Source organism: Narcine bancroftii, chromosome 5, assembly GCF_036971445.1.
Source record: "Narcine bancroftii isolate sNarBan1 chromosome 5, sNarBan1.hap1, whole genome shotgun sequence".
In the NCBI taxonomy this organism is placed as follows: domain Eukaryota; kingdom Metazoa; phylum Chordata; class Chondrichthyes; order Torpediniformes; family Narcinidae; genus Narcine; species Narcine bancroftii.
Window position 1 is genome coordinate 57,707,259 of NC_091473.1, and position 24,571 is coordinate 57,731,829.

At 39.7% G+C, this 24,571-nt stretch overlaps 1 protein-coding gene across 8 annotated transcripts in view; it reads left to right on the plus strand.

Moving 5' to 3' along the window:
* rgl1 (ral guanine nucleotide dissociation stimulator-like 1) overlaps positions 1-24,571 on the plus strand; it is a 301,930-nt gene that overhangs the window by 160,174 nt on the left and 117,185 nt on the right. The window contains exon 1 of one of the 8 annotated variants that reach the window (XM_069937509.1): positions 17,859-18,321. The exons of 6 other annotated variants lie outside the window; for them this stretch is intronic. In XM_069937509.1, the coding sequence (XP_069793610.1) occupies positions 18,124-18,321 (198 nt within the window). In that variant the 5' untranslated portion in view covers positions 17,859-18,123. Of the gene's footprint in view, positions 1-17,858; positions 18,322-24,571 lie in introns of those variants that run through there. One more of the 8 variants, XM_069937499.1, reaches the window with a different exon arrangement.

The following is a 24,571-nucleotide window of genomic DNA, read 5'->3' on the forward strand; positions in this document are numbered from 1 at the left end:
GGGCTCTGGCAGAAATATTTAAAATGTCCTTAGCCATGGGTGGGGTCCTTGAGAATTGGAGGGTAGTACATGTTGTTCCATTGTTTAAAAAAGCCTCCAAAAGTAACCCTGGAAATTATAGGACAGTGAGCCTGACATGAGTAAAAGGTAAAGTATTGGAAGATGTTCTTTAGTAAAAGGTGAAAGATTTATACGATCTGAAGAGAAACCAGAGCATGGTTTATGGGAAAATGTTCTAAAAGATTGGATATACAATTATTTGGATAGCCAGAAACTGATTGGGGATAGTCAACGTGTGTGTGTGTGTGTGTGTGTGTGTGTGTGTGTGTGTGTGTGTGTGTGTGTGTGTGTGTGTGTGTGTGTGTGTGTGTGTGTGTGTGTGTGTGTGTGTGTGTGTGTGGTAGGCCATGTTTAACTAATCTTTAGAGTTTTTCGAGGTTATCATGAAAGTTGATGAAGGAAGGGCTGTGGTTGTTGTCTACATGGACTTTAGTAAGACAAGGTCCCACATAGGAGGTTATTAAGGAAGATTCAGATGCTAGTTATTCATAGTGAAGAAGTGAACTGATTTGGCAGTGGCTGGATGGGAAAAGCCAGAGAGTAGTGGTGGATGATTGCTTCTCAAACTGGAGGCTTGCAACTAGTGGTGTGCCTTAAGGTTTGGTGCTGGGACCATTATTGTTTGTCATCTATGTCCATGATTTGGATGATAATGTGGTAGACTGTATCAGCAAGTTTGCAGGGGACACAAAGATTAGAGGCAATGTTGACAGCATAAAAGGTGTTCAAAGCTTGAAGAGGGATCAGGACCAGTTGGAAAAATGGGCTGAAAATGGCAGATGGAATTTAACGCAGACAAGTGTGAGGTGCTGCATGTTGGAAGGACAAACAAAGAAAGGACATACAAGGTAAATAGTAGGACACTGAGAAGTGTGGTAGAACAGAGGAATCTGGGAATACAGATACATAATTCCCTGAAAGTGGTGTCACAGGTGGTTAGGATAGAGTGCTTTTGGTATATTGGCCTTCATAAATCAAAGCATTGAGTATAGGAGTTGGGATGTTATGGTAAAGTTGTATAAGACATTGGTGAGGCCAAATTTGGAGTATTGTGTGCAGTTTTGGTCACCTAACTACAGGAAAGATGTCAATAAGGAAAGAAAGAGATGAGAGATTTACTAGGATGTTGCCTGGACTTCAGGAACTGAGTTACAGTGAAAGGTTAAACAAGTTAGGACTTTATTCTCTGGAGCATAAGAAGAATGTAGGGAGATTTGATAGACGTATTTAAAATTATGAGGGGGATAAACAGAGTAAATGTAGTTAGGCCTTTTCCACTGAGGGTAGGTGAGATACAAACCAGAGGTCATGGGTTAAGGGTGAAAGGGGAAATTTCTAGGGGGAACATGAGGGAGAACTTGTTCACACAGAACGTAATGGGAATCTGGAACGAGCGACCAGTGAGTTGCTGAATGTGGGCTCAATTTTAACATTTAAAAAGAATTTGAACAGTGGGTGGGAGAAGTATAGAGGACTATGGACAAGGGTGCAGGTCAGTGGGACTAGGCAAACAAAAGATGCTTCAGCACAGACTAGAAGGGCAGAAGGGGCCTGTTTCTGTGCTGTAATGTTCTATGGCTAGCTAATAAAGGTTTCACTTCTTGTAAGCAATAATCATGAGAAATAGTGGAACTTGTAAAGATGGATGTGAAGATGAGGCCACTTTATTTGTTGGGGGTATATATTAGCAGAAACCATTCTTTAATTAGGAAATATACAGGCCTGAAGCAGAATGAAGGCTTCCTGCTGCAACCCTACAATTTGTTGCAGCTGCAGAATTGACCAGTGTTGACATTTTCCACTTAATATCATCCGTGTGCTGAAGATCCTTGGATTTCCTGTGGCCTCGAGGCCTGTCTTGTGCTGTGAAACCTGCCTGCTTCAAAAAGACAATTTTAGGACCATCTTAATTGCATCTGACAAGCCAGGAGCGTTACCACTTCCAGTGGGTCCGCTCTTGAATATGAAATCAGTGCTTCACCGAGTTAATGATGAATTTATTATCATATACACAAGTGAAAAGATACACAACAAGGGTTTTTTTTTTAAAAAGGCAACTCCCCATAGTATTTGGGAACCTCGGTTAGCCAGGCAGTTAGCGCAATGCTGTTACAGTGCCAGTATCCAGGGTTTTAATTCAGAACTGTCTGTAAGGAGCTTGTACATTCTCCCCATGTCTGTATGGGTTTCTGCTGGTTGCTACAGCTTCCTTCAACAACATACAGGGACTGTCAGTCAAAATAAAATGTGTACATATTATACAGGAAGAGATAATACATAAATAATAGATATTAAATAAACAATGGATAATAAATATAATCAGATAATATTCATGGTTACTGTAGTGCAAAGTGAAAAAAGTAGCAGTTCCCTAGTTCAGACAGGTTGTTTTGTGGTGTTGGAGTATTTTATGATTAGGACAGGAAGAGGTGGGTCAAAAGCCTGATAGCTGTTGGAGAACAAAAACTGTTCTTTAATCAGAGATGCTGTACCTCCATCTCTGGGCCTGTGCACAGGTAGCAGCAAAGAGAGGCTGTGACCAGTATAATGGGGATCCTATAAGATGTTGGCTGCCTTTTTGAGGCAGCGCTTCACATGAATTTCTTTAATTGGTGTCAGGTCAGACCCTGTGATGGGAAGCTTGGCTACATTTGCTACCTTCTGCATTCCTGGGTGCTCAAATTACTGAGCCAGGCCAGGATGCAACCAATCAGTATACTTTCCACTGTACACCTGCAGAAGTTTGATAGAGTATTCAAATCTCTTCAGACTTCAAAAATAGAGGATTTGGTGTGCCTTCTTCATGAGTTGCCTTGATGTGCTGCCTTGATGTGTGGACTCCCAGGAACTTGAAAGGACTAACTCTCTCCACCTCCATCAATGTAGACAGATGCAAGATCAAAGGTGGTGACACAAACATACAAATATCAGCTATGATCTTAGTGAATGGCAGGCCAAGTCTGAACATATTACTACCACTACTGCCTTTTAATGAATTTTAGAGTCACCATAACTGGAGTAGCAGTTAACATTAGAGTTGATAAAATAAGATCAATAAAAAGCAACTTGACTGGTTGCATCATGGACCCGAACAGCATGGAAATGAGCCTTTTGACTCAACTCATCCCTGCCAATCAGATTATCTATCTGAGCTCTTATTATTTGCCTGAATTTTCCCCAAATCCATGTAAACCCTTTTTGTCCATAAACCTGTTCTATAAGTGTCTTTTAAATGTCACAATTACACCCACCTCAACCACTTTCTTTCTGCATGTTACATATGCTCACTATCCCCTGTGTGGAAATGTTGAACCCTCTGGTTCATTTTTAAAAGCTTATATCCCTTTCTTTAAACGTATGCCTCCTAGTTTTAGACTCTCCTACCCAGGGAGAAACAAAAAGACTACGAATGGTCTCCTTATCCATGCTTCATGATTTAACACATCTAATACAAGGTCAGTCTTTCACCTCCTATGCTTTTGGGAGAGAAGTTGCAGTCTATCCAATCTCATTTTCTTCCTTCATGGAGCAGGACCACCCAATTTATATTTTGTTTATCTTCTCTTTCCGTTTTTCCATCATTACCTTTCCTCCTTTTCCATTTCTGTTTTCTTATTTTCAACTCTTTACAAGACAACATTCCTACAACATCCAACATTTTCCTTATTCTCCTATTTCTATCTTCTTTATCCCCAATCTCCCCTTCCCCTCCTGAGTTGTCCTTTATCCCTTGTCGGACAACCACATCTCCCCTCTCCATTTGGATTTGCGAATCCACTCGCAAGCGTCAACTGATTTTGCAGTGACTGCTCTTTTCCCCCACCCAGCCCCCCCAGAAAAGATTTCACTTTTCATATGTCACAAAGGTCACTCTTTTAATTCCCTCCTTATTCTCTCTATTCCATTACCTTCCCTTATTAATTCTTGTCTATACTATCTATATTTTCCTCTAATTACAGATACTTTCACGTATGCACATTGTCTCTATTCACTCTTAAAGACCTATTAATACCGCCCCTCCTGGATGTAATCAACCAGATCGATGAGACACTAAACTTACCAGATTCATGTAAAACAGCAATAATTACAGTGATACTAAAACAAGGGAAAGATCCACTCTCACCAGCGTCATATAGACCAATATCTTTGCTAAACACAGATTATAAGATAATAGCTAAACTATTAGCAAACAGATTAGCAGAACAGGTACCGAAAATGGTAAATTTAGACCAAACTGGATTTATCAAAAAAAGACGCACAACAGACAATATTTGTAAATTTATTAACTTAATTCATGCAGTAGAAGGAAATAAAGCACCTGCAGTAGCAGTTGCTTTAGACGCAGAGAAGGCCTTCGACAGAGTAGAATGGAATTATTTGTTCAAAGTATTGCAAAAATTCAGTTTACCGGAGAAGTATATTAATTGGATTAAAGCATTATATAAGGGACCGTTAGCGAAAGTGACAGTAAATGGACATGTATCAAAGCAATTTAACTTAAGCAGATCAACGCGGCAGGGATGCCCACTATCACCATTATTGTTTGCGCTAGCTATAGAACCACTAGCAGAATTGATAAGAATAGATAATAATATAAAAGGAATAAAAATAAAAGACAGGGAATATAAAATCAGTCTATTTGCGGATGATGTGATAGTGTACTTAACAGAACCAGAACTATCAATAAAAGAACTATATAAGAAATTGAAGGAATATGGAGAAGTGTCGGGATACAAGATAAACGTAAATAAAAGTGAAGCAATGCCTATGAATAACGCGGATTTCTCAAAATTTAAGAAGGAATCCCCATTCAGATGGCAAATGCAGGCAATAAGATACCTAGGTGTACAAATAAACAAAAATCTAGGCCAATTATATAAACTCAATTACAATCCACTAATGAAAAAATTACAGGACGATTTAGAGCATTGGAAAGAGCTACCACTAACACTGATAGGAAGGATAAACTGTATTAAAATGAACATTTTTCCAAGGATACTATACTTATTTCAGGCATTGCCAATACAACTGACAGAAAAATTCTTCAAAGAGTTAAAGAAAATAATAAGGAAATTTTTATGGAGAGGGGGGAAACCGAGGATAGCACTAGATAAATTAACAGAATGGTATAAACAAGGAGGCTTACAATTGCCAAACTTCAAAAATTATTATAGAGCCGCACAATTAAGGTACCTATCAGATTTTTATCAAACAAGGGAAAAACCAGACTGGACGAGATTAGAATTAGATAAAATAGGGGAAAAGATACCTGAACACATATTATATAAATGGGATGAAAAATTGGTACAACATAGAACTTCTCCAGTATTACACCATCTCCTCAATATATGGAAGAAGATTCATGTAGAAAGAAATAAAACAAATTATCAATTACCAAAACTAATATTGACGCAAAATAAGCTACTCCCTTTTACAATAGACAACCTTTCCTTTAGAAAATGGGAAAAAAAAGGGATTAAAAGAATAGAAAATTGTTTTTCAGGAAGTAGATTCTTATCCTTTGAACAAATGAGAGATAAGTACAATATAACTGGAGATACAGCGCTGGCATATTACCAACTGAGATCCTACTTGAAAGATAAATTAGGAAGCAATTTGAGTTTACCAGAGGGAAGTAACCTTGAATATGTGATTACAGATACAATGTTAATCAAAAGATTTATAACAAATATGTATATTAAACTGCAAGAAAAGGAGAATGAGGAAACAAATGGTAAAACTAAACAAAAATGGGAACAAGTTTAAATATAAAGATAAAAAAGGAAACATGGGAGAAATTATGTTCTGGAATGATGAGAAATACAATAAATACGAGGCTGCGTATGATACAATATAATTGGTTACACAGACTATACATTACACCGCAAAAGTTAAATAAATGGGACCCAACAGTATCTGATAGATGTTTTCGATGTAAAAAAGAAAGGGGAACAACAATTCATGCAATCTGGACATGTGAGAGAGTAGAAAAATTTTGGGATGATCTCAATCAGATATTAAATAAAATAACAGAAAACAATATACCAAAGAATCCAGAGATCTTTCTCCTAAGTAACATAAAAAATAAAGAATTTGGAATTGACTTGGAAGATGCACAAAAAAGATTTGTTAAGATAGCCCTAGCCATAGCAAAAAAATGTATTATGTCAACCTGGAAATTGGAAGATAATTTGAAAATACAATAATGGTATATAGAAATGAATAAATGTATTCCATTAGAAAAAATAACATATAGTTTAAGAAATAATATTGAAATATTCGAACAAGTATGGGAGCCTTACATTAAATACAATAGCGAAAACCTACCGGGAACAAACATTACCTAAGTTGATGGAAGGAGAAGAAAAGAAAAGAATGGACTCAGTAGAATTTCTGGTGGTGTATTTTTGTTGAATGACAACATTGTCTGACTGGCTTAATGCAACCTAGATTGTATACCTAAAATGGATGAGAGGGGGGTGGGGGGGTGGCTTGGGAGGAGGGGGGGGGGGGGGAGAAAAAGTCACTGTATATGTGTGAAAAAGAAAAAGTGTATATCATGGCTAACGTGATTTATGGTGTGAAAAATAAAAAATTTTAAAAAAAGAAAAAAAAAGAGCAGGACCACCCAAGCTGAAGAGGAAAACCAAGCACTGAATAGAAATTGGAAAGGTCATGGTGAGATGTTTTTCATATTAATATTTGGTCTTGTAATATCATCAAAATCTTGGCAAGCTTGCTGCTTAAATAGAAAAATGACTAAAAGTCATCATCTCTGTAACTTTTTAAATACAGATATTGCATTTAGTGTTAAGTAAACAGTCTAACTCAAAACTTAATGCTTAATTTTTGCATGTTGTTGAATTTGAGAGTAAAATGGTTGGGTGGAGCATTACATTTTTAATTAGTGCTTTATTTGTATATTTTCCAAAGCATTTTTGTACCTTTTTTTTAATCCCTGAATTTTCCCATTCTTTGCATCTGTAAAATTCCAGATTGTGGGGAAGAGGATAAGGGGAAAAAAAAGATAAAACTGTATAGTTTCAGGTCCTTCAAACTATGATGTTGTTTCACTGTCCATTATTACAGAAATGATCAGAGTTGTAAATTGCAACACACCACATACATAACACTCAAAACTATTGCTGATTTATCAGTCTGCACCCAATTCCTTACAAATCTTTTTGGAATCCCATTACAAACCATGATTTTCAGTTTTATCTTTCCAGAGTGACCATTTGCTCTGTGATTCCCTGGTCAGGTTTTTCCTTCCCCTGACCTGTGGCACTTGCAGAAGGGGCAACATTGGCTTGTACATCTTTTGCCTCACCGCCATCCCAAGCAACTTTCAGATGAGGAAAATGTGCATACACCTCTATTCATAGAGCATTCAGTACTCTTTATGTAACCTGCTCTACATCAGTGAGACCGCGTGCAGACTAGAAGACAGATTTACAGGGCATGCAACCAGGAGCTTGAGATACCACTGTGGGTATTCCGTCTGCAATCTCCAGGCTATGTGCCATTTTGAACCCTTAATTTCCATACTGACAAATCTGTCCTTTTTCTTTTCTACTGTCATATGAGGCCCAATGCAAACTCGGACAGCAACACCTCATTGTGCTTGGTTAGTGTAAACCCAGTAGTACGAACACTGAAATTATCAAGTTCAGAGGATCCTTGTTCTCGCCCTCTCATTCTGGTCCACTTCTTCTGCTCTTCTCATTTTCCCTTTCTCTTGCCACTCTACCTGCTTCTAGTGGTAACCACCTACTACTCACACATTTCACCCACGAGATCCCCTTTTCCCTACAAGTCATAATGGAAGCCATTAGGGGAAAGAATTGAAGAGCAAATGTCATTTGTAGATGTTTGTAAAAGAAGGGAACCATTTTCAAATGCAAAGAAAATGACATTTGCTCTTCAATTCTTCCCCTTAATGGGTTCTTATTATGATTTCCCTTATCAGATCTAGCACCGCTCACCTTTTGTGTTCTCGCATGTCATCTCCCAGCAGCTGTTTCACCCTTTCCTTATCAGTGGCTCCATTTGTATGCCATCATTCATCCGAATGTTATGTATCTATCACCTACTGTTCTCGGTTATCCCTCCCTTCTTTTTTAATGTGGTCCATCTTCTCCCTCCACTCTATCATGAGGCAGAGTCTTGACTTGGTGTTGACGATTTTCTCTGCCTCCCACCGCCACCATCATTTTCCCACACCCCACCAGGTTCCTCAATCTGCAGAGTTCCTCCAGCAGTTTGTTTTTAAGTAGTCAGAACACTAACTGGATTGGGAAAAATAACACCATTAAACCATTCAAATGCACTCCTTATTACTGGGCTTATATTCAACCACTCTGTTTAAATTTGGGTGTTCATGTTCTCTGTTCAGAGCAGCTCCTAGATCTATTCTGTTTTGTATTAAAAATTGGGATAGTTTTCGTATTTTTCCTTTGAGCTCTTCCATCTGAATGGTTATTTGCGACAGACATTTTTTAGAATTGTTTCAACTGGTCATCTTTTATTTTGTTCCCTCACAAGGAACTGAATGAAGTGCTGTATGAGGGAGTTTCCGCATGCTGAGTCAATCCAATGAGTAGTTTTGACACCTGTTTCCTGTGTAAGAATAGCAGCAGATGAGTCCTATGATTCAACCTCAAGTGAAAGTCCAATTTAGCTTGGTTGGCATGGAGTTTGGTGAATAATCACACTTTTCTTTTAAATTTGCATGACAGCATTTCTGCCTGAACCTACGACTCGGCAGAATGGCAGCATTTTCCACTTTGGTCCCAATCCAGAGAATGAACACACAATTTAGGCTGATTGTACTAAGTATGGTTGCTCGCAGTACATGGCTTCTGTTTTTCCTTTGCTGCATTGATGGTTGCTTAGTTGCAGTTTTGTGCTGCTTTTTCTTCCTCTAGACTGAGTTAGGGTAACTTGTCCTTGGTGCTGCATGGTGTATTTTTGTGTAGATAATGTAAAACGTTCCATGATATTGAAAGAACAATTTTACTCACGGGTTAACAGTCCACTTTTGACATAGTTATGTATTTATTTTTCTTCTGTCTTTTGTGTCGCCCGTCTATATTTTGCTCATACACCGATGAAGGGCTCAAGCCCAAATGTTGGCTATGTATGTTTATCTTTGCTATATAAAGTACACTGCTTGGCCTGCTTAATTTTTCTACCATTGTGTTTTTACTTCAATCACAGTGTCTGCAGACATTTGTGCTTTAGCCCAATATTTGAGTCTTCTTTCGACCATCACCAAAGCGGATTATTGGTCATTATCATGTTGTTTCTGGGTCTTAACCGTACATCATGGAAATGTGCCCTTTGGTCCATAAACTCCAGGCTGACCATCAAACAGCCCTCACTGCACTTAATGCCACCTTTATTGTCCATTAACTCACCCAAATTCCACTGTTCAGCTACACACAAGTGGCATTTTTACAGCACCAAATCAGCTTTGGGAGAAACCAGAGAACATGGAGCAAACCATGTGAAACCTCCCCACAGACAGTACCCAAGGTCAAGACTGAATATTGTTTGCTGGGGCTGTGAGGCTGCACCATTGTTGCTCTAATTCCTTCATGTGCACAAATCAGTTCGTGTGCCTTTGCGACAGTAAAGTGTGTTTTTCGGATAAAGTGTTTTGCAATACCTTGAAGTTGAAAAGTACAAAACATTAAAAATTATTCAGTAAATTGAGATCGATCTTGGAAACGCATGTCAGAATATTCTTGGAACACCCATAAACTTCAGAAGATTTGAACATAAACATTTCATGAGGAAATCTCATTAGTTCTTGTTAATCTCGTTGCCTCTTGATCCGAAGTACTTGAGTCAGCATGAAAGCAAGACCTTTGGCCCTCCAGCTCTGTGTTGCCCAAGCACCTATTTACATCTCATACCCCTGCAGTTCTCAGGAGTGAAGCACATTCTGCATCTGTAGAATTTTGTGTTTCCTCCTGTTTAACACTGCCCTGTCAAGTAAAGAACATATTTTTGGGAATGCAGAAGTTCACAAGATTTTCTTCACTGGACAACAGGATGTCATGCAAGGAGAGATTAATCTGACTGGACCAGTGCTCTTGAGCGTAAAACATTAAGAGATATGTAAAAATAAAATCTAGTGCATGACAGGACATTTACAGAGCTGATGTTTCTCCTATCTGTAGAATTGGGAGTTGCAGTTTGGGGATAAGGGGTCAATGATAGAAGACAAAGAATGGTGAATATTTTGGAATTTCTTTTTCAAATGGGTGATGAAGCTCTGGAGTTGTTTCTGTTTACTGGTCATCCAGGGAGAAAGTGATTGCAATCAAACTTGTTATTTGGTTCCTTTCAGTCGTCTTTAACCACTATTGTTCTTGTATAATATACAATATATAGTGAAATGCTATATACATGATTTGCAAGACTACATTTACTGTAAGGATGTACTGGAGAAACTGAGGTTGTTACCCTGGAAAGTTGAGAAGAGGTGTCTGAAATTACAGCAACTATTAATAGGATTAAAGGAGAGAAGATGTTTCCCTGAGATTATGGTTGAAAGATCAGATAGCGCAGATTACAACTTTGGGTGAAAGACACAAGGATATGTGAGGGGAAAAGAATCAGAATTTATTGTCTTGAACATGTCACAAAATTTGTGTTTCGAGGCAGTATTCACAGTGCAAACATTTATATAAACCATATTTCAAAATGAATAAAAACAGTGCAAGAAAAAGAAAGCTTTTTTATCAATGCTGTGGTTTTCTAAGATCAGGGCATCCTCCAGGAAAGGTAGTTGAAAGTCAATTGAATAGCAACTTACAAAATATAGTGTTGTGATGGCATTCTGAACAGGACTAAACTGCTTCTGTGATATTTCTATGATTTGTTCAGTTCTCTAAAACTTTAATGTCCCTAAAAATAATGATTGAAAAAAATTCATCCTCAATCAATTATGAATACAGCTAATATTGAACTGGTTGAAGGTTGTGAGCACCCACAGCCTAAAGGTCTTATCGTTGCAACAGTTGAGAGTGAAACTGTCAAGATACAAAAGGTTTGCAAAACTTGGCTCAAAAGTCCAGTTGGAATTTATTCCCAGACATAACGTCTTCAAAATTTGCAGGCCAAATACTTTCTCTTTGGCACTTCCATCTGAAAGCAAGAGTCAACATGAAAAGAAAAAAAAACATAAGGGAAAAAATAATGATTCCAACAAAACCTGGTGAAGGGGAAGAATGAAGATAAAACAAATTGAAATGTGAAGTTTCTAGTCAACAAAGTATAATGATGCAGAAATAAAAACTTAAGAAAAATATAGATATACAGTATATATTTTTCCATTTGGATCCAGGGAAAATTCTGGTTGACAAAAATCCTAGATTTTTACGAAAAAAAATATAAAAGTCCCTTGCAGACATCCCAAAATTGTAAGCATTAAAAAAACCAATTACTCCACAGTGTACATTTATAGTTGCATGTTTTGAAAAGGTTGTTGCACTTTTCTTTCACTGGAACCTTGGCCTCTGTTTGTGAAGATGCATGTGAAATTGTATGTCATGAAAACTCCAGTCTGTGTAATATTCTAGTAGGAGCATGCTGAGCCCCCATCAAGGGAGAAGGTTCAACCTCAATCCCCAAACTCGAGCGGAAAGCATTTGTTGATAATTAGTTGCAGAACTGAAGAGATGAATGTTTCAGATCACTCCTTAGGAGGCTCTGAATGTTGGATTAGTTGTCACATTATATCTTGCACTATAAGAAATGAGCAGTCTGATTGGTAATGCCTAATGCTCATACAGTGTATATAGTAGATGAGTACAATTTACAGAGTTAGAATAAAAAGTAAGATAAGCTGTGGAGATGAAACTGTCGTTAACCCTATTGGTATGTGCTTTCTCATGCGATTCTTATCCCTGATGAGGAAAAAGAGCATGTTAGGGACATGATGAGCCCTTCACTGTGTTTGGCACGTGATGAGCCCTTCACTATGTTTGCTGTCTTCCTAAGATTTCATGGAGAAAGGGAATTTTTGATGCTGTGGGGAGCATTAATGATCTTCTGCAGCTTAGGAACACAAGTCCATAAGACATAGGATCAGAAATAGGCTATTCAGCTCATCGAGTTTGGCCCGCATTCAATCATGAGCTGATCCATTTTCCTACTCAGCCCCATTGCCCAGCCTTCTCCCTCTAGCCTTTGATGAACTGGCTAATCGAGGACCGATCAATCTTTGCTTTGAATATACCCAATGACCTGGCCTCCACAACTGCCTATGGCAACAAATTCCACTGATTTACCACACTCTGGCCGAAGAAATTCCTACACCTGTCTGTTTTAAGCAGACACCCTTTAATCCTGAAGCTATGCCCTCTTGTCCTAGACTTTCCCATCATGGGAAATAACCTTTGGACATCTACTCTGTCCACGACTTTCACCATTCAAAATGTCACAATAAGATTCCCCCTTATTCTCTGAAATTCCAGTGAATACAGTCCAAGAGCTGTCAAATGCTCCTAATGGGATAGCCATTTCTTCCCTAGAATCATCCTAGTGAACCTCATTTACACCTTCTCCGATATCAGCACATCCTTTCTTAAATGAGGAGGTAAAAACTGCTCACAATACTCCAAGTGAGTTCTCACCAGTGCCTCAACATCACACCCCTGCTCTTGTATTCTACTCCTCTTGAAATGAATATTAGCATTGCATTTGCCTTCCTCACCACAGACTCCTAGGTCCTCTTACATATGGGAATTTTCAGTTTTCTCATTTAGTAAGTGGACTGCCCATTTATTTCTTCTACCCAAGTGCATGACCATACATTTTCAGACATTGTATTTCATTTGCTGCTGTTCTGCCTATTCTCCCAATCTCAGTCCTCTGCAGCCTCCATATATGGTCTGCACCACCTGCTCTTCCACCTACCTTCGTGTACAAACATGGCCACAAAATCATTAATTCCATAATCCAAATCATACAACATAAAAAGAAGTGGCCCCAAAAACAACCCCTGTGGAACATCACTAGCAACTGGCAGCCAATCGGAATATGATCCTTGTATTCCAACTCTCTGCTTCCTGCCAATGTTCTACCCATGTAATATGTTTCTGTTTACCATGGGCTCTTAATTTGTTAAATAGCCTCATGTGCTTCATTTTGTCAAATGCCTTCTGAAATCAAAATACACATCACTGCATCTCCCTAATTCAGCCTGCTTGTCACTTCTTCAAAGAATTTCAATAGGTTTGTTAAGCATGATTTTCCCTTAATGAAACCGTGTTGGCTTTGGCCTACCCTGCCATGACCCTCCAAGTACTCTGTAACCTCATCCTTTACAATAGATTCCAACACCTTTCCAATCAGCGACGCCAAGTTAACTGGTCAACAATTTCTTTTCTGCTGTGTCACTCCCTTCTTTAATAGTGGGGTGACATTTGTGATTTTTTTCAGTCCTCCAGAAGCAAGTGTTATGAGCCCAGAGGACCCCAAAGCCCAGCAGCAATAATAATCACCAAGACAAATGGTTACTTAAACAAAAGTTGCTTTTAACTATCTTTAAACATGAAAACAGGATCACACTTTAACTTACCACTGTTAACTTAATTAACCTATCTACACCCCCTTCTAATTCTAATTTTACCACGGGATCTTTATCATACTCAACAATAGGCCATCGATAGCACTGATCACATACTTGCTGGATACAGCGGGGTACAGGAACTGATCACGACCAGAACAGAGTTCAGAAATATCAAGAGTAAAAAGACAGTTTTGGCAATTATATACAGAACTCCATGAAATAGCCGGGATATGGACAACAAATTGCAACAGCAGATAGAAAAGGTGTGTTAGAAGGGCAATAGTATGGTCATTGTGGTGAGTTTTAACTTGGAAGATTGGGAAAACTAGGTTGGATCTGGACCTCAAGAGAGAATTTATAGAAAGACTAAGAGATGGCTTTTGAGAATCGATTGTTGATGAGCCCATGAGGGATTTGGCTGTACTGGATTGTGTGTTGTGCCATGCATCAGATGTGATTAGAGTAAAGGAACCATCAGGGAGTAGTGATCACAATATGATTGTTCAATTTGAGATTTAAAAAGGAGAAACTAATGTTTGATCTTTTGGTATTTCAGTGAAGGAAAGGGAATTACAGGGGCATGAGAGAGGAACTAACCAAAGTTGATTGGAAGGAAGCACTAGAGGGGAAGATGGTAGATCAGCAATGTATGGAGTTTCTGCAAGAAATAATGTGCATGATAAATACATACCAAAAAAAGAGGAAATATTCAAATGGAAAGATGTCACAACTGTGGCTGACAAGGGAAATCAAAGCCAATGTGAAAGCACAAAGAGAGGACATACAAGGAAGCAAAAATTAGGGGGAAGACAGAGGATTGAGAAGTTTTAAAATACTTCCAGGAGGTAACTAAAAACACAGGGAAGGAAAATATGAAGTATGAAAGAAATCTAGCAAATAATATCAAAGAGGATACAAAAAGCTTCTTCAAGTATAGAAAGAATAATAAGTGGTGAGAGTAGATAGAGGATCACTAGAAATGACAAATAATGGAAGACAAGAAGATGGCAAAGGAACTAAATGAGTAGTTTGCCTCATTCTTCATTGTGGAAGTTATTAGCAGCATGCTAGAAGTTAAAGAGAATCAGGAAAGGGAAATGAGTGCAGTTACTATTTCAAGGGAGAAGGTACTCAAAAAGCTGAATAGTCTAAGGGTGGATAAGTCTCCTGGATCAAATGGATTGCAAAATTAGGATCTTGAAAAAAGTAGCAGTAGAGATTGTAGAGACATTGGTAATGATCTTGCAAGAATCAATAGACTCTGGCTTGTGTAACAGGTTATGTTGTGTTTGTATTGTATATAGATATGTTTTTGGGAGATAAATAGTGGCAGTTTTTTTTTTAGTGTAGGTTACATACAAACACTTTAAAACAGATCTTATTTAAAATACTGGAGCTCTGCTCATGCAAGACAGGCCAGTGCCAAGAGCCTTTGCAAAAGCTCTGGAGAGTGCCCAAGAAACTTCACTAATGGATTGTTGTTTACAAAAAGGCAAAAGAACTCATCAGAGCTGCAGGTTGTCTGGAGTAGAACTTGCTTTTCTAAGAGGGTCATGTGGCTTTGCAAGCAGGAGTCAAAAAGGCTATCTCTCAGAGAGAGAGAGAGAATTTAGTTCTGCAGTTTTACAGTCAGCAATAACAGCTGGGATTAGAACAGCTGGTAAGCCTGTGGAAAACCCCATTTTGAAGATGAGTTGTGACTACTTAGTTCAGCCTAGTCAAAGCCCTTGTGGTTCATGCAAGAGGAGAGGACTAGTTGCCTAATGTTTCACTTATTTCAAGTGAAACAAAAAGGAACTCTGTAGTGACCTGAAAGAAAGAGGTTATCATCTGGAGAACCCTGAGGGGGCAAGTTTCTTTGGCAAGATACTGAAGTGGCTGATTAAAAGGCATCAGTTGTAGGTGTCCAGCGAACAACAAATCTCTCTCCAAAAACCAACAAGAACCTGTTGATTCTGAGCGGTAACCATTTACCTTTCAAGCATCAAAGCCTGGTGAACTTCATAAATGATAATTTCTGTGCACAGTATAAGAATTGCTTGCAACCAGTAAACTTGGAGGAATGAGAAGTGAAATTAGACAGTGAATCAAAGAACTTTTCTAAACTTACACATAGATAACATGCACGTGCACAGTTGTGACATCTTTCCATTTGAATATTTCCTCTTTTTTTTGGTATGTATTTATCATGCACATCATTTCTTGCAGAAACTCCATACATTGCTGATCTACCATCTTCCCCTCTAGTGCTTCCTTCCAATCAACTTTGGTTAGTTCCTCTCTCATGCCCCTGTAATTCCCTTTCCTCCACTGAAATACCAAAAGATCAAACATTAGTTTTCTTGTTAAATCTCAAATTGAATAATCATATTGTGATCACTACTCCCTGATGGTTCCTTTACGCATCTGGTGCATGGCACAACACACAATCCAGTACAGCCAAATCCCTCATGGGCTCATCAACAATCGACTCTCAAAAGCCATCTCTTAGTCTTTCTACAAATTCTCTCTTGAGGTCCAGATCCAACCTAGTTTTCCCAATCTTCCAAGTTAAAACTCACCACAATTACAAATAATGGGAGACGAGAAGATGGCAAAAGAACTAAATGAGTAGTTTGCCTCATTCTTCACTGTGGAAGTTATTAGCAGCATGCTAGAAGTCGAAGACAATTGCCCTTCTGACACACTTTTTCTATCTGCTGTTCCAATTTGTTGTCCATATCCCGGATACTTCATGGAGTTCTGTATATAACAGCCAAAACTGTCTTTTCACTCATGATATTTCTGAACTCTGTTCTGGTCGTGATCAGTTCCTGTACCCCGCTGTGTCCAGCAATTATGCGATCAGTGCTGCCAATGGCCTCTTGTTGAGTATGATAAAGATCCCATGGTAAAATATGATAACACCAATCAGAATGTTGGGGCCTTCCAATCATTGGGGATTAAAAACTGTTGGTATACAAATTAGTACAGCTTTGCCCCTGTGAAAATGCACATTGTTTCAAATGTGTTTTTTTAACCATAACCTTTCAGTTTTCAGACAAAATTGCCCAGTTAATTGTGGCCTACGTTTATTGTCTGACAGAACTTTTTAATCCAACTCCCTCTAATTACCAGTTCTACTAAATAGACAGGAGGGTTAATTGAAAATAAAAAAATTGTATATTATTAAGATGAACTAATTACAGAGTTAACATTTTTAATCGAAGAAGTGTCTCAACCAAATTGAGTAGGTCACTCTTGCTGATTAATGTCAATGCCATATGAGCTGTGATGCCTATTTAAGTATATTCTTATATATCAGCTTGCCTGTGGAAATTAATTAGAACATTGATGTGTGATTTGCTTGGGGTTGATTTTTGATTTTGCTAAACAATAATGATGGTTTGCAATACCCACAAACTAGTGGAAATTGAATTATAGGATTTTAAAAAATCTTTTCCTTTACGGGTCCATGGCTGAAGAATCTCCTAGAATTTTACAACATTGAGTCAACAGGTCATCAAAGTGAACATGTCACAGTACCAGCTTTTCTCCATATCATAAACCAAGTTTATCTTAAAACGGAAACTCTCTCAACCTTGCCAAATATTCCTTCCCCACCCCACCCCAGTCAAGAACTTTGTTTAATCTCAAAACTTCGTGATTTTTCCAGCCCGAGTGAATGAATGGTGCCCAGGTTTTCCTTGATACAGACGCTTCCCCACCATCCATCCCCAGTCAAGTGAAGCCGGATTCGCTCCGCACTCCGGCAGCTGAGGAATTTCAATTGTGTGCATTAAATAAAGGCGAAAGGAAACACCGGCATCTGTCAAGGTAACCTTTGGGTGGTGGAGAGGTAGACTCGTGTGCTATTCTTGCCTTCTCCCAGTGCAATAACCATTTGCTAGATTTTCCCAGCTTTTGAATGATGGCCATAGGTTGGAAGCATTTTGTTAAATGCAAGACACGACTTTGTTTTGCCAAGAATGGGGACTCGTGAGGAGAGGGGCAGCAGGTTCAGGTCACTCTTTGACTTCGGCAAAAACAGACGACGTCCAAATCCCATTTCAATGTCTTGCGGAATCCAGCCCAGGTTTTGCGACTTGGAGGATTTTTTTTATAGCTTAAAAAGCCCAAGACGCGCACGCAAGAAGCTCATTTGAATGGGGCAATGACATCACCGCTGGTGGGTTTTTAAAAAGAAGTTTTCCCCACCTCCCGTAGAAGAAGGGAGCGAAGCGGGGCCGAGTAGCCCGAGCCTCTGTGCAGGGGCTGCCAGTCACCCAGTGAGCAAGGACGCTGTTAACCACTCAGTGAGCAGCACCAGCTGTCAATCAGCCTGCTCCCGGGTGGCAACTGACAATCCATTAGTCGCTCTACAAGGGGACAGCAATACCCCAGAGTCTGGGGAAACCCCACACTCCTTTCATCCACTTCACACCATGTTTTTGTAGCTCCGGAGCAGAACCCGCTCTGTCTTGGACAAGCTATCTCCAATGATTTCCCCATTACCTGTGGAACTGTTGCCAACTGCCTCGACCTGGAGCCCTGATGTGGGCACTCACGGCATGTTCGACCGCAAGCGCTCGGCGGTGCGTCACATTCAGCAGAGCTTGGTGCTGGAACTGCTGGACGAACCGAACGTGGCCCTGCAGAGCTATCAAACCAGGGCCCCCGAGGAAAGCGGCTCGCTGGTAGGAGTGTGCGTTGTCTTCGAGGCGTGGGGGAGGCACACGGAGTCACTGTGGCACTGATGACGGGTGCGCGGTAGCAATGTTGTCACTGGGTGTCCTTTCTCCACGCGGTGGACCCTTCCCAGTAACAAAAGTCAACATTTCATGTTATTTCGAGTTGTTGATGGTCTTTGCCATTGTATTTTCTTTTTAAATTCTTACGACTAAAGGATTGTGATCGGATTAGGGCAGTTGCATCCATAATCTCGGTTGCATTTATCCATTGCTTCCAGAATCTATTTTTTTTAATCGTACAACCTCTATGGGGATTTCTGTTGCAAAGAATGATACAGAAAGCAATGCATCCTTTTCCAAGGGTTTACGGAATACGGAATCACCGCCAGTTCGCCTTTTGGGACACGGACCTTGTTCCATTGCCTCTCTGAGTAGGATGCTCTCTTTTATCAGACTAAAAGGGCCACCGATCCGTGTTTGATTTTTGCAGAGTTTGCACATCATCTTGGGGGGGGTGGGGGGGGGGGGGCTGTTTTGTCCCCAATCTCGGGTTGAGTGAAACTCCATGTTATTTTGAGGTCGGGATTGTCCGCGCAGCTAAAACTTGCCCAGTTCGCGTGGGTTACGAACAGCAAGTTCGAGTGGAGAGCTGGATATTTCTCCCCCCCCCCTTAAAAAAAGATAACGAGCTGCCTCTAGGTCTGTGTGGAATATTAAGGTGGTGCCTGCAGTGCGGTTAGCGGTCCGGGATGAACGGATAATCACTGCAGTTTCACCAGGCGCACACAGGGCGAAAGCAAATGTACTCGGCAGTGCAAGGATTTCAAAGCCTTAAAACGTGGTCACAAAATAACTCTCGGCACCAGATGTCCTGACTGCCCACTCCTCGTTCTTAATTGTCGGGAGCTGATTCCGAGACAAAGGAACCAACCTTTTGTCTGAAATTTGAAAGAAAGCACAGTTTGCAATGCATCAGTTGTCGATAATCCGCCACCCCCCACCCATCTATCCGAAGAGCGCATCCCAAGCGCTGGTCCTGAAATACCCGTTTCCTTCTGCAACTTCATTCTTGTGGACATGGGTGCACATTTTAAGCAGCCTTTTATTGGAAAAATGTCGATAAGCTTCGGGTTCCATCTTGATTAAAAATACTCCGCTTTAGAATTTTTCTGCGATGTGTGGGTGTTTTAAGTCGATACATTTTATCCAGTCCTTTGAGAAGAAACGGATGAGTTGTCACTCTGAGACTGCTCCAAGGCTGTTATATAAATTCTCCAACAACTGAAATGATGGGAAAGTGACGGGAGATGAGCAATTCTATCCTTTCTTCTGCAATTGTGGAAGCTCAGCCAATTTCAGTCTCTTAATAGCCAAATGAAAGCCTACTCTTGGCACTGTTTGAATCGTACCTAATTGACTCGTTATGTGCATGGTTTCATCACTCCAAAGGAAATGGGCCAATGGTGATGTTTCTCAAGCAAAATATTTCAGTAGCAATTGGGTCTAGAGCAGTGGTTCTCAAGCTTCATATACTCACATACCACCTTAAGCAATCCCTTGCTAATCACAGAGGCACTGGTGGCCTCGGAATTACTTAAAGTGGTAAGAGGGCGCACAAAATCAGTGAACCGGTGCGGACTCGAAAGGCCAACATGGCCTGCTCCCGCTCCGTAAATGGTTCTATGAGTGGAAAGAAAAAGGTTGAGAACCACTGTTTGGCAGAAACACTATCAGCATTTTTATTTTGGGGTTTTTTTTGTGTGTTTTTCTCAGTTTTACAGCACTTTTCCCATTATATTTATTACATCAGTAACATTTTCTTCACAGCATTGATGTGGACCAGTCCTAGAATGAATTCACAGACCATCATTGGTCAGCAGGCCACAGTTTGAGAAATGCTGCTTTTTTAACGTAATCTTTCAATTATTTTCTGTGTTGTGAAGGTGAAATTTTGTTATTTTATTTGGACATTGGAGAAATTGTCCTGTTGATGGGGAAGTCTGCAGATGCAATACACAAATGTGTGGGGAAAAACTCATTCATAGGAAGTGAAGGGCAGCCAACATTTTGGCCTTGGGGCCCTTGGAGTATGAGTCAGCTTATCAAGGCTGAATAGTTAAAGAGGTCGATATTTAAATTCTCTGAAATACCATTGAATGTAGGTGTGGAAATTTGGTAGGTTTTATAACCTGTCTGCCTATTAAGGAAACATGAAAGATTAGGACCAGATTGAGAGCTGTAATGCTGTGCATGAATCTAATTAAGCAAATGGCATCGCCAAACTGTTTTTGACTTCTCTGCTACCTAGGCTTGATTCATGACGTTGTGAAACTTCACCATGTTAACTTGGTTGTGTCAGTTCTTTGAAGGACTTTCCAAAGGTTGTTTTGGGAGCACTGTTGAGAAATGGAGCATCATTGATTGGCATAATGGTGGCATCCTATGTCATACTTTTTTTTCTGAGTGCAGGTAATGATGTGCTGAAGCTTTTATCTATGCGAAGTTTAAGAAACATTCATGCATATGGTCACAGTGGAATGACCTTTGAATCTGAGATGAGTGGTTGTTTTTTTTAAACAAACCCAATGCCATTGCCACTCCTGTTCAATATGCAAATAGACATGTAGGAATGTTGAATCTCAATGTGCCATCTGTGATAAGATCCAGAATACGCATGTGAGCATTTCATCTTAAGCACCTTGAAAATTGATGTAAATTGAACACAGAAATGGGATATATTTAGACACCTCTGTGAGTCCAACTCTTATCCCTGTGTAAATTTGTTATCTAATTCTTAAGTGATAGATTACAAATTTACAAAGGATGTTTGATTGGATCTGGTCAGTATTGTTTTCTGGATGTCTTAGTTGTGATACTGATTATTTTGCACTGGGTGTTAATCCTGTTAATAATTTGACTCATTTTGAATTGCACCTTCCGGCTCTGTCTGAGGCTTTCAGTAGGGTTTCATCAAAACTGGTTTGAAATTTATTATCATACAGGAGTGAAGTAACTTTTCATGCAGCAAAGTTATGGATCAAATGGCACTCAGATTGAGCAGAGAGGATCTAGCTCAACACACAGTTGCCTTACTGAGCGCTCCACTGACCCAGGCCTCAGTTTTTCTCTTGTATAAGGTTCCAGGGAGCTTCAAGTAATCAGGCTCACTTTTTTTCTTCTTGCAGTCAATAACTAACACATGATATCATTGATGTTTGTTGTGGTAATTGGCAGTCACATTTGCAACAATGACAACTTCAAAAGTTCTTTATTTCCCAAACAGAGTTTTATATGTCATAAAAGATGCTGAATTAAATGTTTATCTTTCTCAAACTATTAAAATAGTGAATAAAAATCAATTTCTGTAGAAGTGTTCAAAAAAGAGTCGAGTGAGACTACATCAGACTCTTATTGACGACAGCTCAACACAATAGTTCCAAACAAATGAGCCTTGAGCAATGCGACCTGGGCTCAACACTCCTTTCTGCAATTGGATTTGTGGGGATTGGTGACAGCAACACATCCACAATCATCATCAACCCCAGAAGGCTGCATTTCCAGTCCTCTGTTATCCTCCCTGTGTGCCCACAACTGGATGATGAAACACTGCTCCAACTCCATTTGTAAATTTGTGCATGACATCACCATTGTCGGCAGGATCTCTAACAACAGTGATATTGAGTACTGAAGAGAGAGATACAGAGACTTGTGGCTTGGTGTCTGGACCACAACTTCTTTCAAGACTAGAGAACTTCTGCAGGTGCATCACTGGAAGCATCCTGTAAGGGTGCATCACTGTGTTGCCCAGTGACTGCTCCACCCAAGGTGCTCCACACATCCCTCCGTCGACTCCATCTATAACTCTTGCTGTCTTGAAACAGCAGCTAGTGTATTAAAGGGCTTGTTCCAGCCTGGCTGCACTCTTCCCCCATCATACCCATAAGGAAGAAGATTCACAGGTATGAAATAAAGCACCACAAGGACAATTTATTTCATGCTGTTGTCAGGCTCCTGAATGAACCTCAAATTATAAAATCACTATATACGTGTGTAATGAAATGTTGAGCAACCCCCACCCCCATTTTTGGCCAAAAACTCTGTTATTTTCCAAATATCATGTGTAAAAGACCTTCTTCCCCCTCCCCCCACCTTATTTTTGGCTCAGGCCACCTGCCTACTGGAACACCTGTTGCCCCATCCGTGGAATCTCACCTCGGCTCAGGCCACCCATACCCCACCTGGCCCCGACCACCTGCCCATCTCAGCTCCCGATATCTCGAACAATGCAGGTATGTAGCATGGTCAAAAACGGTGTGCGTGTAATAGTTGACCCCCTAAATTTTACCCTAAAAATTGGTCCACAAAATTCAACTATTGCTTGCATATATACGGTATATTGTCTTTGGTCCATGCATATTGATCTTCCTATGTAACACTACACCTTTTACTGTCTTGTATAACATGCGAGATGTTTATTGGTCTACTTGCAAAACAATCTCCATCACTGCATCATGCATAGTCTGTAATGACAAACTTGAAGTTGAAGTGACAATGCACTTTCCTTACTTTGCACGAAAGGTTTATTTATATACAGCAGACTAACCTTGGTTATCATATTTAATCAAGGAATGTTTGTGTTTCATCTAATGCCTGGTGATGATTGGGTCAGTGTTTTCCTCTCATCTTCTGCTCTCTTGATAAGTATTAGAGGCCAGTATTGGTAAATGTAAGCTTGCGAGGCTATTAGTTGAAAACTAAAACTTTTGCTATCTTTTCCAAGGTTATGGAAAAGAGGAACGGAATTTGCTTCCTGAGCTTTATCTGGAACGCAACTAAGCTGAAGGTTGTGTGACCTAATTCTGCCTTTTGAGAGGATTGAATGCAGATAGTTATTGTCTTATGGAGTTTTGTTTTCAAACTTCCTGCCTTGAGCATTGAAGGCTATGGAATGGCTTCTGTAGCCAAATGAGAAAGTCTTCTATATTGTGTTATGTCTGGTATCTTGATTTCAAAGAAATATGTTTCTCTTGCAAGAAACACTCTCTTTTAATGGGGTGGGGACAGTGAAGCGGAAAGGTGATGGATGTGACAGCATCGGAAAGTGCAGAAGAGATTCTCCAGGAATAATGAACAATCTCCAGGATGAAGTCGGTGGGTTGAGCAGCATCAGTGGGACAGTTGACTGAAATGGAGGGTTTTAGCTAAGAGATGGAGTGGATATTCAGAGCAGAGGAGAAAGAGGGATGACTTTGGAGGTTTACAAAATTTGGAGGCAATGATGAGGTAGATGGGGTTTTTTTTCCCCCAGGACAGTAGCATCTAAAACTAGAGGGCATGGGTTCATGTTGAGAGAGGAGAAATTTTAAGGAGGTGTAATGGGCATGGGTTTCACTGAGTTGCTATGGTTACATGGCATAGGATGCAAAGAAGTGGTAGAGGCAGAAATGATTCCAATATTTAAAAGGCATGTACTTGGATAGGAAGGGACTTGAGGAATATGGATCTAATGCAGTCAAATGTGATGCACATGGATGAGTGTCATGGTTGGATGAATGAGTTGGGTCCCTTTCTGTGCTGAGCTTTATGACTGCTCAATGATATAGGCATTGTTGTCCAGTGCAAATATGCAATAGTCTAACAGAGTCCATGCGTTGTGGAGAGATGATCAGATTGATGCTTGATCTAGACTATCAGCTGCCTTGAAATGTTTCTTGTTCTTTTTTTCTTGTTAAGATCTCCAAATTCTTAGCCCTGTAGGTGTGGAGGGTGCCAGTGAGTTGAATGTAACTGGAAGAAGTGGTGGTGGAAGTGAATAATTAGATAAAATTGCTGTTCAGCAGGAATCATTAAAGTGCATAATCCATGAGAGTATGCAAATTGGTGACATTCACTTGGGCTGTGAATCAAGGAAGCCAAGACAGAAAATCGACAACCAAGTAGACAGTGTAGATATGCTTCTAATAACACTTGGAAATTACTTTGACATTTCTGATTGAGGAAGCATTGCCTAATTTTTTTTTTAAACACCAGTATTAAAAGTAATATTTTTCTTTTCCTTTACAAACCTTTACTCAGGCTTGAATCGTGTGCTATTTGGCATTATTTAATGTTTTGAGCTTCAGAGTTGGTAACTGTTCAATTCACATTTGTAATCAATATATTCTCCATGCACATAACAGACAATGCATTATTCCAACCAAAGTAAGGGAATGATGCTTTCATGTCAAAAGGATACAAAAATGACAGCATTTGACCA